Below are 14,005 nucleotides of genomic sequence, written 5' to 3'. Positions count from 1 at the left end.
ATGCAGAGACCCCTTGCTTTTAGGCACATTTTGCATTGTTGCTTACTGCTAATGTTATCTCCACCCTACTCAACTTTCCTTATTTTTAGCTCTTGCATCCGGTGGCTCTCTTCCAATAACATCACTGGATGCAACTGGAAACTTGGTGTTTGCCAATGCTGGAGGTACCCCTAACATCGTCACTGCCCCTCTGTTCCTGAACCCTCAGAACCTTTCTCTGCTCACCAGCAACCCAGTTAGCTTGGTCTCTGCAGCTGCAGCCTCCGCAGGGGCCTCTGGACCAGTCGCCAGCCTTCACGCCACCTCCACCTCAGCCGAGTCCATCCAGAACTCTCTCCTCACAGTGGCCTCTGCCAGCGGGGCCACGTCCACCACCACTACTGCCTCCAAGGCACAGTGAGCCGGGCTGGGCTGTGCTCCAGCAGCCTGGGTCACTGTGCGCTGGGATCGGCTGCCAGCCCGGTCGATGAACTGAAAATGCCATGGGCATCCTCTCACCGTGTTGCTGGGGACAAGCGAGAGAGAGAGAAAGAGAGAGCGAGAAGGAAAAATATTTAAAAAAAACAAAACAAAACAAAAAAACCAAAAAAAAAGGAGAAAAAAAAAACAAAAGCAAAACAGGAAGGATTTAAAGCTGGGACAGACATTTGCCTAATTTTATAATAAACACTGTCTTTTCAGGATCGCTTCATGGATCGGAGAACTTTCTAACCAAAAATGTAAAAAAAAAAAAAAAAAACCACAAAAAAACTAAAAACCGCAAAAACACAAAAAAAGTGAAAGGACTACTTATCATTTCCAGCAGTCACAATGACAAGTTAAGGTGGGTTATCAGTTCAAACATAGGAAGGGGATTTCTTGGTTTTTTTGGTCTAAATATCTTTCTTTTTTAATTATCATTTTATAGGTCTGTTGTACAGGCCATTATGTCATACAAGGTGTTTATAATCGTATCAATCATGTTGGGGGTTCCTTTCTTAACTGGTACAATTTAGGCAGGCCTGTATTACTGGTGTATCTCTATTATTATTATTATGATTATTATTATTATTATTTTTATATATATAGTTTGGACGCATTTGTCTTTTGCTCCTGGATTATTTTCAGCGAGCTCCCACACCATGGGGGGAGGGTGGGGGGGTGGAGAGGAAGAATGGAGCACAAATAGACTTTCTATCCTAATCTTCTGGAAATGTTCTGAACAGTTTCCTCATCCTGGAATTTGTCTAATGCCTACTTGTAGGGGTCAGAAGAATTTATGTTCATCATCTGTGCAGGAAGCTCAGTGCAGTAGTGGAGATCACTGTGTGCAAACTTCCAGGCTGGTCTCTGCTTTGTAAGCAGAGGTAGGAATTTGCTCCAAACTGCCATTCTTCTCCTCTCAAATATTTTTACAAAGCAGCCAAATTCTGCTCTTAGCTTCGTGTGCTTGGTTCCTTTTACTTCAGAGAGTGGGATGTGACCTCCCGAGTGTGGATTGTGTGACAATACCGATGGCTCTTCTGTTCCAGTGATTTTGTTTTGCTGTGCAAAAGCACACACAAATATTTAAAAACCGTCATGACCCAGGCTAATTGGCACCACGTAAAACAGCATTTAGAGTCCTAGATACCCTCTAGGTGAGTTGGTACCGGATTTCAGAAGGTCACATTCTCCCCATTCATAGCAATATTCCTTTTCTGATGCTTCCAACACTATTTAGAAGAGCTTCCTAGTTAAAAAAAAACAAAAATGCTTCTGGCTGCAAAAGACAGAAGCCAGGAATATGGGAACAGAAGGTGCCATTGTTAATGCCAACACAACAGAGCCACTCTGGGGCTTTGCACACCCCGGGCTGATCTCGTGTGGCCTCTGATGCGGGGCTGCTCGCGGGGTGAGTGCAGCAATCGGCGCCTCTGGCCAGCAGCCGGGGCTGGCCTGGCACTGGAACTCACTTTTTAAGGTTGATTCTGATCTGTGGAGCAAAGGATATTTTTGTGGATGAGGAAGGAGTAATGAACTGTACAGAAGTTAGATCTGTATATTCTTAAATATACAATCCAGTATCTGAACCAAAAAAAGAAATAAGATTTTTAAAGAGAGAAGACTGGATCACTGCAATGCAGTTCACGTTAAACTTTCCATTCCTGATGGATTTAAAGGTTTCTGCCATGTGTATAAAACTAAATTACTTTTAGCTAGTGAGGATATTAGAAGAGTCCCTTTCCCACCCACCCCCTTTTCTTTTGTCACCAGAGTGTCCTAAAATAATGAGCTGATGCAGCTATGTTCGTTTTATTGATGATTCAGGGGGATCCTGGAGCTTCTCATCCAAGATCCGCAAGGCAGCAACTTTAAACTCTACACATGCTTTGGTTTGCCTGAGCATGTGGGAGTTGTGTTTGCACTCAAGTGGCAGAACCCCTTATCTCTCCCCCCACTACCATGGTTTTGCTCTGTTCATCTCTAACTCTCCACCTTCCTGTTTTACTGATATTTAAACCAATTACCCCTAAAACTTCAAAAATAGTGAACTGCAAGCAGGGAAACTAACAAATGTCCGTCCACCTTTTCTTATGTGTTTTTGATTTTTTTATGTTTTATTTTTTTAAAACTAAGCTTGAACCAAAGTCAATTTCTAGCAAGCTGCTGTACTAATGGACTAGTTTGTGTAAGTGCAGTTCAGATGCAGAGAGGCGATAGATGCTACTGACAATTTCTTTTTCATTTGTCTTTTGTTTTTATTAATTTTATATAAAAGTTGCTGCTTGTTTTTAATCTTTTTTTTTTTTGGTTGGTAATTTGTGTTATCCTTGGGGCAGACTCTTAACTTGACTTTGTTTTCTTTTATTTGATATGTAAATAGAATGGCAATGTCAGAGGATTGTTAATCTAAGAGGTCCCACCTTTATCCCCCCAGTATGGATGAATCTCTGTATTTTTGATATGTCTCTACGTCTTCAGGCTGTGCAGGAGATTTTTAGGGCTATGAATAATACTGCAAAAATGGCAGTGGCCCACAGTAAAAGCTTCAGAGCAGCAACAGGTACAGCTGGGTGAGCTTCAGGGAGGTAGGGAAAAAGTAGAAGAGAAGATATTGGTACCCACTGTGCTGGTCTGGAGGCCACAACACGGTCTATAGTTTCTACCAAAGGAATGCAAGTCCTTGGACTTGTTCTGAGTGAAGTAAGAGGATGGGGAAAACCGCAGCTGTAGCGTTTGTTCCTGACTCTGAAAGTCCCTGCTTACTTCCACGCCTGTGCAAAAGTACAATTTATCAGGAAGCTTTTCTGTTAGTGGGGGTAGACCACCGGGCTCGTCTCCGATGGATTCCCTCCTCCCCAAGGGTTTTGTGGTGGGGTGGGGGGCATGCTCCTTGCAGATATCTAGGAAACACAAAGAAAGGTGGGCCTTAAATCAATGGAAAATCCTCTCTCCACAGTTCCAGGAGACTGTGCCATTAGCTGTCTGAATGAGTTTTCATGTCCCATTCTTGCTGGTTTGTGGTAGGGAGAGGGTCTTATTGAGTACATATCTGGAACACTAATGCAGCTTGGATGGTTTATTTATTATAAAAATCTGCTTTTTTTCCTGACTACCTTTGCATTGGTCACATGGCTTTGGTGTGAGCACCTTATACCCCTTTCTTTACCCTCCTCTTCTCTACCCCATCACCCTATCTGGGGCCCAGATTCCAGGGAATTTCTTAGCGAGTTTTTTTCTGAGAGAAACTGGAAACTCAGAGTAGCCACATATCCAAAAAACTTGGTTTTGTTTGCAGAAACTGACATAATACCCAAACAGCACATACCCCATGGCATCCATTGCCAGTGTGCTCTGATTCGTTGTCCCCTAAAACATCCCTGTGACTGACTGGCTGTTGTTCCTGGAGCCTACCTTTCATCCCTATCAGTGTTTTTCCTCATGGATGCTGGCTACCTCCAGTGTTTAGGTGACAGACAGAAATCAGACTGGCAGTGGGTGTACATCTGCCAAGTTAAGAGTGCATGTGCTCCTTCAGAGAATGAAAAGAATATGAGATCATGTACTAGAATTTAGCAGAAGTTTCTTTTTTAAATCATCATCGTGCTGGCAGCAGAAATTGATGCATCTGAAAAGAAACAATAACAATTGGGTACAGACCCAGTAAATATGATCACAGGAAGTTTGGTGGTGTGTTGGAAAAGGAAAATAGCATCTCTTTTTCAGACTTCCATGTCTCTGTGTTTAAAGGTGAGAGGGTTGCTTTTCATAGTTGCAAGCATGTCACAGTACCCAGGTAAGAAAAGATAAGGTGAAAAGCTCTCCCTGCAGACAGGGCTAGTTCAAAAAGCGAGAAATTTCCAGGAACACAAACACAGATATGCCCGGAAGGTCAAAAACAATTTAGAGAATGGCTTCAGGAGTTGGTCTTGTAGCTTGGTGGTGACATTTTTTTTCTGATCTTAAGAAAAACATGTTTTGCTTTAGCACACTTGGTCTCCTTAGAACCCACTCTCCACAGGCACAGTGGAAGGATTCACGAACAGCCCAAAGAAAGTACATACAGGTGTGGCTGCTTACAATTGTAACATCTGCTTAGATTGCCTACACACCATTTATTTTGTTTCTCAGATGCTGTACAACATCTGTTAGTTGAAGTACATTTCTGTCAGTCACTGTGAGGTGGTGTGGATGTGACATCTCTTAGAACTATGACCTAATGTTCAAATGCCACCTCTGTAAGCCTCACATGGGGTGCTTTGACACATTTCTGCAGTTGAGTTAGTGAAGGACACAAGAGAGTTAATTCCTTAACTCTGAGCACATTCCTGAAAAGCAGCGTTCCTTAAAACAGGAATTCCCTCTTTTTTTGTTGTTGCAAATGGAGCAGCACAACCATTACAGCTGGAGCCATACCACAGATACTAAACCAAAGCAACATCTAATTTACTTTAAATATTAATTCATATTTTCTTAGATAAAGAAATATATAAAAGTACAAAATTATCTTAAAGAGACAGGTAGCTTCTCATGGTCATCGGAGTGTTTTAGGATGGATAAAATAATGCATGGTCCAAACTTTCAATGATACTTGGTTTTCAACTGGAAGTTCAAAATGTAGATGTTTTTATTGCCACATTAACTTTACAAAGAGTCACTATGCCCTATTCCCGTTCTGCCTGAAATGGTTAAATGCTGTTTCTCCATACCCTGTAGCCCAGCAGGGCCTGTCTGTCCCTGTTGGATGTTGCCTAGGGTGGAGTATTACCAAAGGAATAAGCTGGCCTGCTGCCCCCCACTGCATTTATGTTTGTCAGTTCTCACGCAGCCAACTCAAATCCCTTCCCTATTTTTGCAACCAGTACATCTGCCCTCTCCCTCCCAAAGTACTATAGCAATATAGAATTCAATATACCTACCTTGCACAAGTTCTGCTCTTCTCACTCATTAAATCTCTTGTTGCTGCTTGTGAGTTTCTTTCTTCTTTCCAGAGAGGAGTCCCCTAAAATACTTTAAAGATATTTGACAGGGAAGATTTTGTCAAAACGTTGTTGGCTCACAATTCACAGTTTCTTAAGATGCTCGTATCTTTGTCTCCATGATGTGAGTGGTCCCGGGTTCCCCCTGTGTCAGTGCAAGTAGTTTCAGTGCTTTTGGAACGATGAAAAGCAATTCCTCTATTTGCATATCTTCACACATGGACACAGTAATGCACGGGAAAAATTTTGATTTTTTTCAACTTACCTATCTGCATTTGATCTGTCTGCCACTTCTCCCAGGATACTCCAAGTGGGGACATGCTCTGAATTTTTACCCCTGTTGGATTGCTGTTAGGAGGGTGTTAGGGAGATTGCACTGAAATTACAAATAGTTTAACTGTAGGAGAAAAGACATCTTTTACTCACTTAGACAAATAAGGTCAGCATGTAGAACGTATCAAGTACTTCTTTTCTGACCAAATTCCTGAACATGAAGCAGCTGCTGAGCTTTGTCTTGGGGCTGCTTTCAGGTCCATCAGTGAGGCCCTGCTAAGAACCGTCCATAACTGGAATAATCTGGGCCCCCTTTCTCCCTGCCTGTCTCCGTCCCTCTGCCTCTTTCCCTCCTTCCTCCTTCCCCATCTTCCCCCAGCAAAAGGTAGCACCATACAGCTCTGAGAACAATACTTGTGGGTAGCAGCTGGCTTCTGGCACCTTCATAAAATACCTCAGCATAGCTTAGCATTGTCGCAGAACTGGTTTTAAACTGAAAAAATCAGAAGAGAAAAGCAAACTTTATAAATAGTGGAGATAATTCTAGCTGTAGAGTTTAGTTGAACTGATGGTTTATTATGATTGATAAACATGATTATGCTGTATGTATTTGAGATCCTGTTTATAGGTTACAACTTTATAGGGTCGGGTGGGGGTGGGTGGATGTTGGGGGCAGAGAAGGGGGTTTGACTGTGTTAGAAGGAAAATGTTTGCTCATAAATTTTTTTCCTTGTATCTGTCTTGCCAAAGGAAACATTTTGTCGCTCCTGGGTTTGGGATTGTTGTTTGGTTGGTTTATCTGTGGTCTAATCTGCAGCACAGCACGTGGTGGCATGCAGGTTACTGATGGGGTTGCTGTTCAGGGTCCTCTCGAGTGTGCGCACACTTCCCTCCCTCTTGGCCTTTCCTTGCCCCTCGCTGGGATCTGAAGATGAGGCAACAAATATCGAGGAGGCTCGGGGGAGAGATGGCTGTACTGGGCTAGGATCGACCTCGGGGCTGTAAATCCGTTTCAGTTGAGTTGAGTTGCTCCAGAGCTGAACTGGGTCCGCTGTGTTTAACTCCAGGGAGGGACAAGAATGGTTGTCGCATCTTAATCTATCTGGGAGAGCAAAAGTGAAACAGGTTCCTTTTATCCCCCTTGTCTTGTTACTGAATGTAGGGCTTGTAGTGCTTGATAATAGGTGGAAAACTTTTTAAACACTTCCTTTTCTAATAGCAATGCTAATCCTGTCTAGACCAAAAACTATGAAAGAAAAAACCAAACTGAGAGAGGTGAAAGCTAACCTACTCCTAACCCCTAGCTGGTCTGCCTGAAAGGGTTGAAATACTGTGAGACAGCTGTGGGAGAGGAGCTTTGAGGTGTTGTTGGTGAGGGACCAGGTCGTCCTCCTGGCCGATGTCTCGGTGTTGTGGTGGCAGTAGCAGAAGAGCGAGTGGTTCTTGCCTTGGGAGGGTGTTGCAGCCAGCTCCGTGTGGGCTCCAAGGCTCCCTTCCCATTTCCCCTGAGGCTGCTGGAGCGGGGGAAGAGGGCAAGGTGTGCATGCGTGGGTGGGTGGGTGGGTGTGTGTGTGCGAGTGCGTGTGAGCGCCAGCCGGCGCCGGCTGCGTGCGGGGAGCGAGAGCTGGGTTTCTAAAGGAGCTCGACTCCACTGGGGAGGGAGAATTCCCAGTGGCCTCATAGGGAACCAAAGGCACTGATAAGTTGTCAGCTCTGCTGTTCTCAGAGCGGGTAAGAGGAAAAGCTGGGTGGGGGTTTTTTGAGCTTTGGGTCAGTGTCCCTTCCTCTAAGGACCTCATCTCTTGCGGGTACTCCCACCTTTTCTGCATGGAGTTGCATCGGCTCTGTGAAGACAAACGGTGTCTGGGGTTTGCCCAGTGCTGCAGGTCTTAGGCTGATGTTGGGATACAGTCAGGGAAAACTGTTTCTTTCCTTCAAATGTGGAAGCAGTGTAGTCCAAGGTCAGAGTCTGTTCGACAGCTTTTGCAGATGGTCTTTCTCTTAAGGGAGGGACCTTGAAGACTCCTTTCTTTGCTCCCCAAAGTAGCCTTGTACATGTTCATGTATCGTGCTATTGGGCTGAGCTGTTTTATCAGTGAACTTGGTGAGCTCTTGTGAAGAAAGGGAGGGAGGAAGGGGGAGAGCGGGTTGTCCAGCTACTCTTCCTCCGGACACCAATCGGGTTGCAGAACTTCACTGAAAGCTTTACTAATAGAATTGTTGTTCTGACATTATGTAAAAGTGGTATTAATATTGTGTGACTTTTCAAAGAGCTAGTTAGATTTATAGATAGGTAATAGGGATATTGAAGAAATGACTTCTCAAAGAAAAGAGCACTTGGAACAAAAGAAGTGGAAAACAAGGTGTGCTTTATGGAAAACAAATCTGAGGAAGGAAATGAAACAGCTTGTGGGAGGCGAGGGAAGATGATACCTTTGGCGTTCCTTAGTGCTGCTGAGGCTCAGCCCCAGAACTGGAACATACCCCCTCTGCCTTATTTCATCTCTCTACCAAACAGGACATTGTCAAGTAGCTCAGACCAAAATGCTGATCTGTCTTAAAACTGTGTCGGTCTGCTGGGGAATATTCTCCGGCAGAGCTTTACATAATACCGTAAGATACTTAATTTATCACATTAGCTTCCCCTTCCCTCCCAAAATTGTCTTATCTGTTGTAGGCCCCACTTCAGGATTCACACTGCCTTTGAGGAATTCTGTGGCAGCAGCTACAGAAGCCCTATTCCCTGAATGTCATAACTTCGTGTGCGTTCCAAGCCGGCACATTGCGGTGCTATAAAACCCTGAAATTATTTAACAGTAGGAATCCTAAGACCTTAGGGAATGGCATGCCAAGGGGCAACTCGTGGAGATCGCACAACCCCCTTGAGAAACGATTTAGGAACAAGAGCACCCGTGACAGTGTCCTGAGAACAAGGCAGTTGAGACAAAATCTTTAGTTCTTCCCCCATTCACTCTCCACGTATCGGCCTCTGTGACCCTGGTGCTCCCTGCGCCTGAGCGAGTCCGAGGGGAGAACGCAAAGAGAAAGACCTGGAGCTCAGGGCCGCTCCCCCCGAGTTCCCGGGAGCCGGGCCGCGCCTCCCCACAGCGCGGGGAAGGGAAGGCAGCGCTGCGGGGCTGCCCGCGGGTGGCTCGGGAGGGCTGGGGCAGCACCAGCCCCGTGTGCCCCCGTGTGCCCCCGTGTGCCCGCGCTCCGTGTGCAGGGCCCGGGCAGGAGCTCCTTCGTCCCCGCCAGTGCCGTTGTTCCATTTCCTTCCTCTGTGGTAGTATCTAAGGCTAGGTGTGAGTAGGTGTGGGGTGTTTATCCGCCACAGGTACAGGAGCTGTCGTATACCTCATTTCTAACTCGTAACTGAGTAACTTGCTTTAACTTTCTCCAAACCCCACAGAGTTGCCAAGTCTGCCCTCCCTCCTTTGATTAACACTGAACTCTGGCCTATAGCACCCCGTGACCTGCAACCCGGGGAGTGACCCCCTAACGCCTCTGAATGTCGCTGCTTAAAAGCTACTGCAAAGTGAGGGCAAATTGCAATCTTATCTTATTTCCTTTGGTCACAAGGGGTCCTCTTGATTAGTCTGTGAATATCCACCCCCTCCCCTCCACTCTCCATGGAAAAGGGCCACCCACGCTGCCTTTTCCCACCCCAGAGCCATGCTGAGCTCCAGGGCCTGGAGGCGCTCTCAGCCCAGTGCTGTGTTCATGCTACTCACTTTTTAACATGACCAAAAAAAAAAAAAGGGAAAAAAAAATGGAAATCTCCAAATACTTAATTTTCTTCTTTATTATTTGACAATCCTGTATCCCTTCCCCACTCCCCAACCTGGCCAGAAGCTGCATCCTTAACCCGGTCCATCTTTATTTGAATGTAGTTCCCCTACCCCCATGGGAAAGAGAAGCTTTGTCAGGTCACGGTGGCTGCTATAAGTCGGGAGGGGGCGGTTTCTTTGTTTTGTTTTGTTCTTTTAAAATTTCCAGCCAAAACCAAAGATTTCCTAATGATTGTATAAACTCAAAACAAACAAACAAACCAAAGACAAAGGGCGTCTTCAGCACCAAGCCCACCTGTGAGGCCGGCCTGGCCTGGGCTGGCTGGGCGAGGGTCGCTGCCGGCCTGGGGGCCAGCCCGGGGCTCCAGAACGCCCCGGGCAGCAACTCCCGGCTCCAGGGTGAAATCTGGGGCACAGGCGCTGGGAAGGGAGGCCAGGGCTTCGCAGGTGGGTTGAGGAGCTGAAGACTTGGGTGCAGGATTGGCTGCTCTGCTGGGTGCTTTAACCCTCTGGGGGCTGGGTGATGTTGATTAATACACGCTGAGGTGCACTTCTGAGCTTCCCCCCCCTTCACTGCTTGGAAGAGGCTGTCCTGTTGTGAGAAATCCCTGAAAGAAGAAGAAGCAGCTTTTCATTTCTCCTCTAGTTCCTTTTTTCTAGATTTCTTTTATTTTTGCAGCACCACTGTGCAACTATGCATTGTATTTCTCAACCTTTTATGCTAGGTAGATGCCTGTGACTTTTTAACTTTTGGGGGGGGATTGCAAATGGAGGAACTTTTTACATGGATCTTTTTAATCTCAGTTGATTGGGGGGTGTTTGGTTCTAGGGTCAGACAAGCTCTATCCCAAAGCAAAATCCAAATGTTAATATTATTAGCCTGATGCAGATACCAAAGATAATTTCTTTCCTGCAGAACCTTAGACTTGTGTATTAAGTACGATTACCCAGCACTTGCATTAGTCTAACCTCAGTAATTCCAAAGCTTAGATGTATATTTTGGTATATTTCTGGGATATTAAAAAATTGTCGTTTAAATTCTTGTTTGTTTCAGTGTAATGCTCTTAAAGTCATAGCATGGAGATAACTGAACTTGTCCTATTCTTAGTAGTTTGAAATAATAGTATTTTTGTATGTTTTGGGTGTGTCTATGTATGTATTAACATAACGGTTTTCACTGCCTAGGTGTTCATAAATAATAATAAAAACCAACTACAAAGGGTTTTTAAACTGTACATAATATTCCGTGAGGAATTTCCACCAGACCGCCAATTTGGATTGCATTTTCACTGATGGCCGCTCCCAACTGGGATTCTTTCTTTCTTTTTAAAGAGACAGCATGTTCTTTTGTTTTCCCCACTGACCTGAGGTTCTTTCTCAGTGCAAAGGGGGTTTCACTGTTTTTAAGGGGTGGGCCAAAGAGCAAGTAGCTTAAATTTTGTTATAAAAAAGTATTTACCGTGTTAGTTTGAAAACTACCCCTTTGTATGAAGAATTGGGAGTGGAAAACCAAGCCGTTTCTTCTAAATCTGATCATAACTTTCAAAGAAATGAGGATTTGTGAATGTCTGTAGTGTCTGGGCAGTTCCTTTTTGCTTTTTTTCTTCTAAATAAGTCAAGTTTTTGGTCCTAATGGTTTCACTGCTCTGTGCAACTGCCTGCTTACACTGGCTGGGAGGTTTTTTTTCTCTTGGCCTTCCTCATACACTGCATTTATACACTTGAGGTCAGCAGAAAACTTGAAATCAAGGGCCATTATGGGAGTACCCTACCCAAACGCAACCCAAGCTTTTCTTGAGACTGAAATGTGAGAGTCCCACACATTTCAAAACCTTGCTGATCACACTAAGGGTGAGGAGGAAGGCGAAATGCTGTCTCTTTAAAGATGTCCTTTATTATTATTATTATTATATTATTATTATTATTTTCCCAGTGGTTGCCTACAGATAGCTGTAGGCATTGAGAGATTGTGTAGATTACAGTAAATCAGAATGAAAAGGTAGATTTTGTGTAGATGCATTTGTCTGCTGTAATTTTTTATATATATTAAACTTACTGTAATTGTACAGTTCATTTCTGTTGTAAACATCATTAAACCATTTTCCAAGTGTTTTAACATGTATGCACTTGTTTGTAGTTTTTAAATGTGTCCCCTTGCATCAAACTGGGCCAGAAGATTGATCTGTGACGCCTTTTGTCTTGTCAAACTGGAGGAGAGCCCGGGTTTTATGCACTCTGCTTGAAGCTTTGGTTCTAATTCTGTATTTATCAGTTCCTCTCCTAAAAGCAGAAACAGCTTCAGTCGCTTCCTGAAGGCAAAGAGGAGACTCAGCTCAATCCCACAGCGAGTGGCCCCAAAACCAGCATTGGATGCTTTTTGAAACCAAAGTCTATCCATTGATATATAAAAAGCATAAAGGTGATTTTTTCCCCCCGCAAAGAATTTCATTCCTATTGTTTGGTGGTTGGTATTTCACGCGCCAAAGCTTGTGACTTCTACATCTTGCAGATCTAGTTATGGTGATTTAAAAAGAGAAAGCTGTTTTCAGCACTCTTTGTTCTTGCATCGAGTGCTTTGCAGCATAACTTTCCTGTAATTTTCAGCTCAGCTGTCTCAGTTATCACCCACTTCTCTCAATTTTTCTTGTCACTACAGAACAGTAAACGATCTAGGAGGTTTTTTTTTTTTTTTTGCAAGAAGCATTCATTACCATGTCTCAGTTTACTTTTTTTTTTGCTCTAATTTATTGCAAATATTTTTTAAAAGCTACAAGCACCTACTGCAGGTACAGTTTTACTTGGAACTTGCATAGCACCCATTTCAGCAAGTTTTTCTGCTGAAAACCCACCCAGTCCCTGGAAAGATGACATAACCTCATTTGGCCAGCACCCAGAGCAGCAGCAGCTCTTGTTTCCACAGCCTTGCTTTAGCTCTGCTTCTTCTGTGATGACTGGTGAGATGGCTTGGTCAGCTCCTGGGTTGAGGTGAAACACCCCTGATGTTGCTGGGCTGGATTTGTCCATGCTGAATTCCTCCAGGCTTCCCTGTGCAGCCCTGCGAGGCACGGGCAAAACTGAGGCTGCAGCAGCAGGAGGTGAGTGTCCCTTTGATACCTGGGTTTGGGGTATTTTCCCAACAGCCCATCCCAGCTTCCGGGACATGTGTAGGAGCTTCTGCTGGAATCCTGTCCTCCTCAGCTTCCCTGGGAGATGGTGCTGCTGGGTGCAGGCTGGTTCAGACGGGCTGAATGCTTCAGGTAAGGAGCTCGTGCCATTCCCACTGCTGCTCCCTACACACACATGGGACTGTGGCACTATTTTATTAATTCATCAAAAACACATGACATTATTGAGCTGGTACCTCCTTGGAATGATACCTGCACCTTTTAGAGGCAGCCTCATGAGAGACTGGTTTGGAAACTGCATTTATGTTGGCTTTTGTACAGTTTGTTGTCTGGAAGTGATAATAGGGGAACTCATCTCTTTGTTTTCTTTGTTTTTCTGCCTTCAGAGAAGTCTCTCACTCAGCTTACCTGGCTCATGAGTGGCAGTGCCATTGCTTGATCTTTTTTTGGATATTGTTGCTCATTTTCTTCCTACTGGAAAGTTGACATTCAGCCTCTCTGCTTCACTACTGTAACATCATGTCACTCTTTATAATTAAAAAAAAAAAAAGTTGCCCTCCACTGAAGCAGTTTTTTTAAGGCAAATTTAAAGCAAAAAGGGTGAAATAGCCTTAAGATAAATACTGCAGGAAGTAAATACAACCCTATCTTTGCAAATTGTTTAAATGCAATAAAGCCTTAATTCTATGTCTTACTATTCTGGAAGACAAGGAAGAGCTATGGAAATAGCTGTGTTTGTTAGAAGGTGTGGTCTAGTTCCCACAACACAAACCTGACCAAAAAAAAAAAAATCAGCCTAATACCCACTGTAATTGGAAAAAACTTTACAGATATGTACATTCTAATAGCAGAAGCAGTTACATGATTCAGGAGGAGAGAGAGAAGGAAAAGGCCAGGTCCAGATTCTATGCACCAACCCCAGGAGGTTCTTGCACACAGAAAACACACAGTGCTTGTGTTGGATGAAAAAGGCTTTCCCCCCTCTCCTCCCCAAAGCAGGTGGGCATCTCTCACTCTTGCCCATCCCCTCTGAGGCTCCCACTTAGCGGGGAGGCAAAGGCTGCATTTGGAGAGCATCGTAAGTGTCCTTGGTTGCTGCACTGAGCCCCTGGAAAAGAGAAAACCAGAGAAACAGGTGAGGGATGAGTGTGAGTGCTTACTTCCTCCTGGCTGACTGGCAGCAGCAGGATGGCAGGGGCTCAGTCAGGAGCTTAAGTCTGACTTTTTTTTCCCCCCTACAGAGGTTTTTACTCCTGAGTGATTCTTTAGTCTTTGTGTGGTGCAAATAGCTATTACTTACTTGAAGGCAAGGTACATCCTGAACAATGGTTATGAAAATATGACTACAGCAAATCATCCTAACTGGTTCTGCAGATCT

General features: G+C 44.4%; 2 protein-coding genes across 19 annotated transcripts in view; one reads left to right on the top strand and one right to left on the bottom strand.

Moving 5' to 3' along the window:
• POU2F1 (POU class 2 homeobox 1) overlaps window positions 1-11,624 on the top strand; it is a 112,534-nt gene extending 100,910 nt beyond the window's left edge. For all 11 annotated transcript variants that reach the window (XM_068180519.1, XM_068180521.1, XM_068180520.1 and 8 more), the window contains one exon: window positions 90-11,624. In XM_068180519.1, coding sequence (XP_068036620.1) covers window positions 90-400 — 311 coding nt within the window. In that variant the 3' untranslated portion in view covers window positions 401-11,624. The remainder of the gene's footprint in view (window positions 1-89) is intronic.
• The window catches only part of CD247 (CD247 molecule), a 56,424-nt gene continuing 51,685 nt past the window's right edge, over window positions 9,267-14,005 (bottom strand). For all 8 annotated transcript variants that reach the window (XM_068180540.1, XM_068180535.1, XM_068180536.1 and 5 more), the window contains one exon: window positions 9,267-13,735. In XM_068180540.1, coding sequence (XP_068036641.1) covers window positions 13,670-13,735 — 66 coding nt within the window. In that variant the 3' untranslated portion in view covers window positions 9,267-13,669. The remainder of the gene's footprint in view (window positions 13,736-14,005) is intronic.

The sequence above is a fragment of the Anomalospiza imberbis genome, chromosome 2 (assembly GCF_031753505.1).
Source record: "Anomalospiza imberbis isolate Cuckoo-Finch-1a 21T00152 chromosome 2, ASM3175350v1, whole genome shotgun sequence".
NCBI lineage: Eukaryota > Metazoa > Chordata > Aves > Passeriformes > Viduidae > Anomalospiza > Anomalospiza imberbis.
The sequence above is the reverse complement of the archived record's forward strand: the minus strand, read 5'-3'. Positions and strand labels throughout refer to the sequence as shown.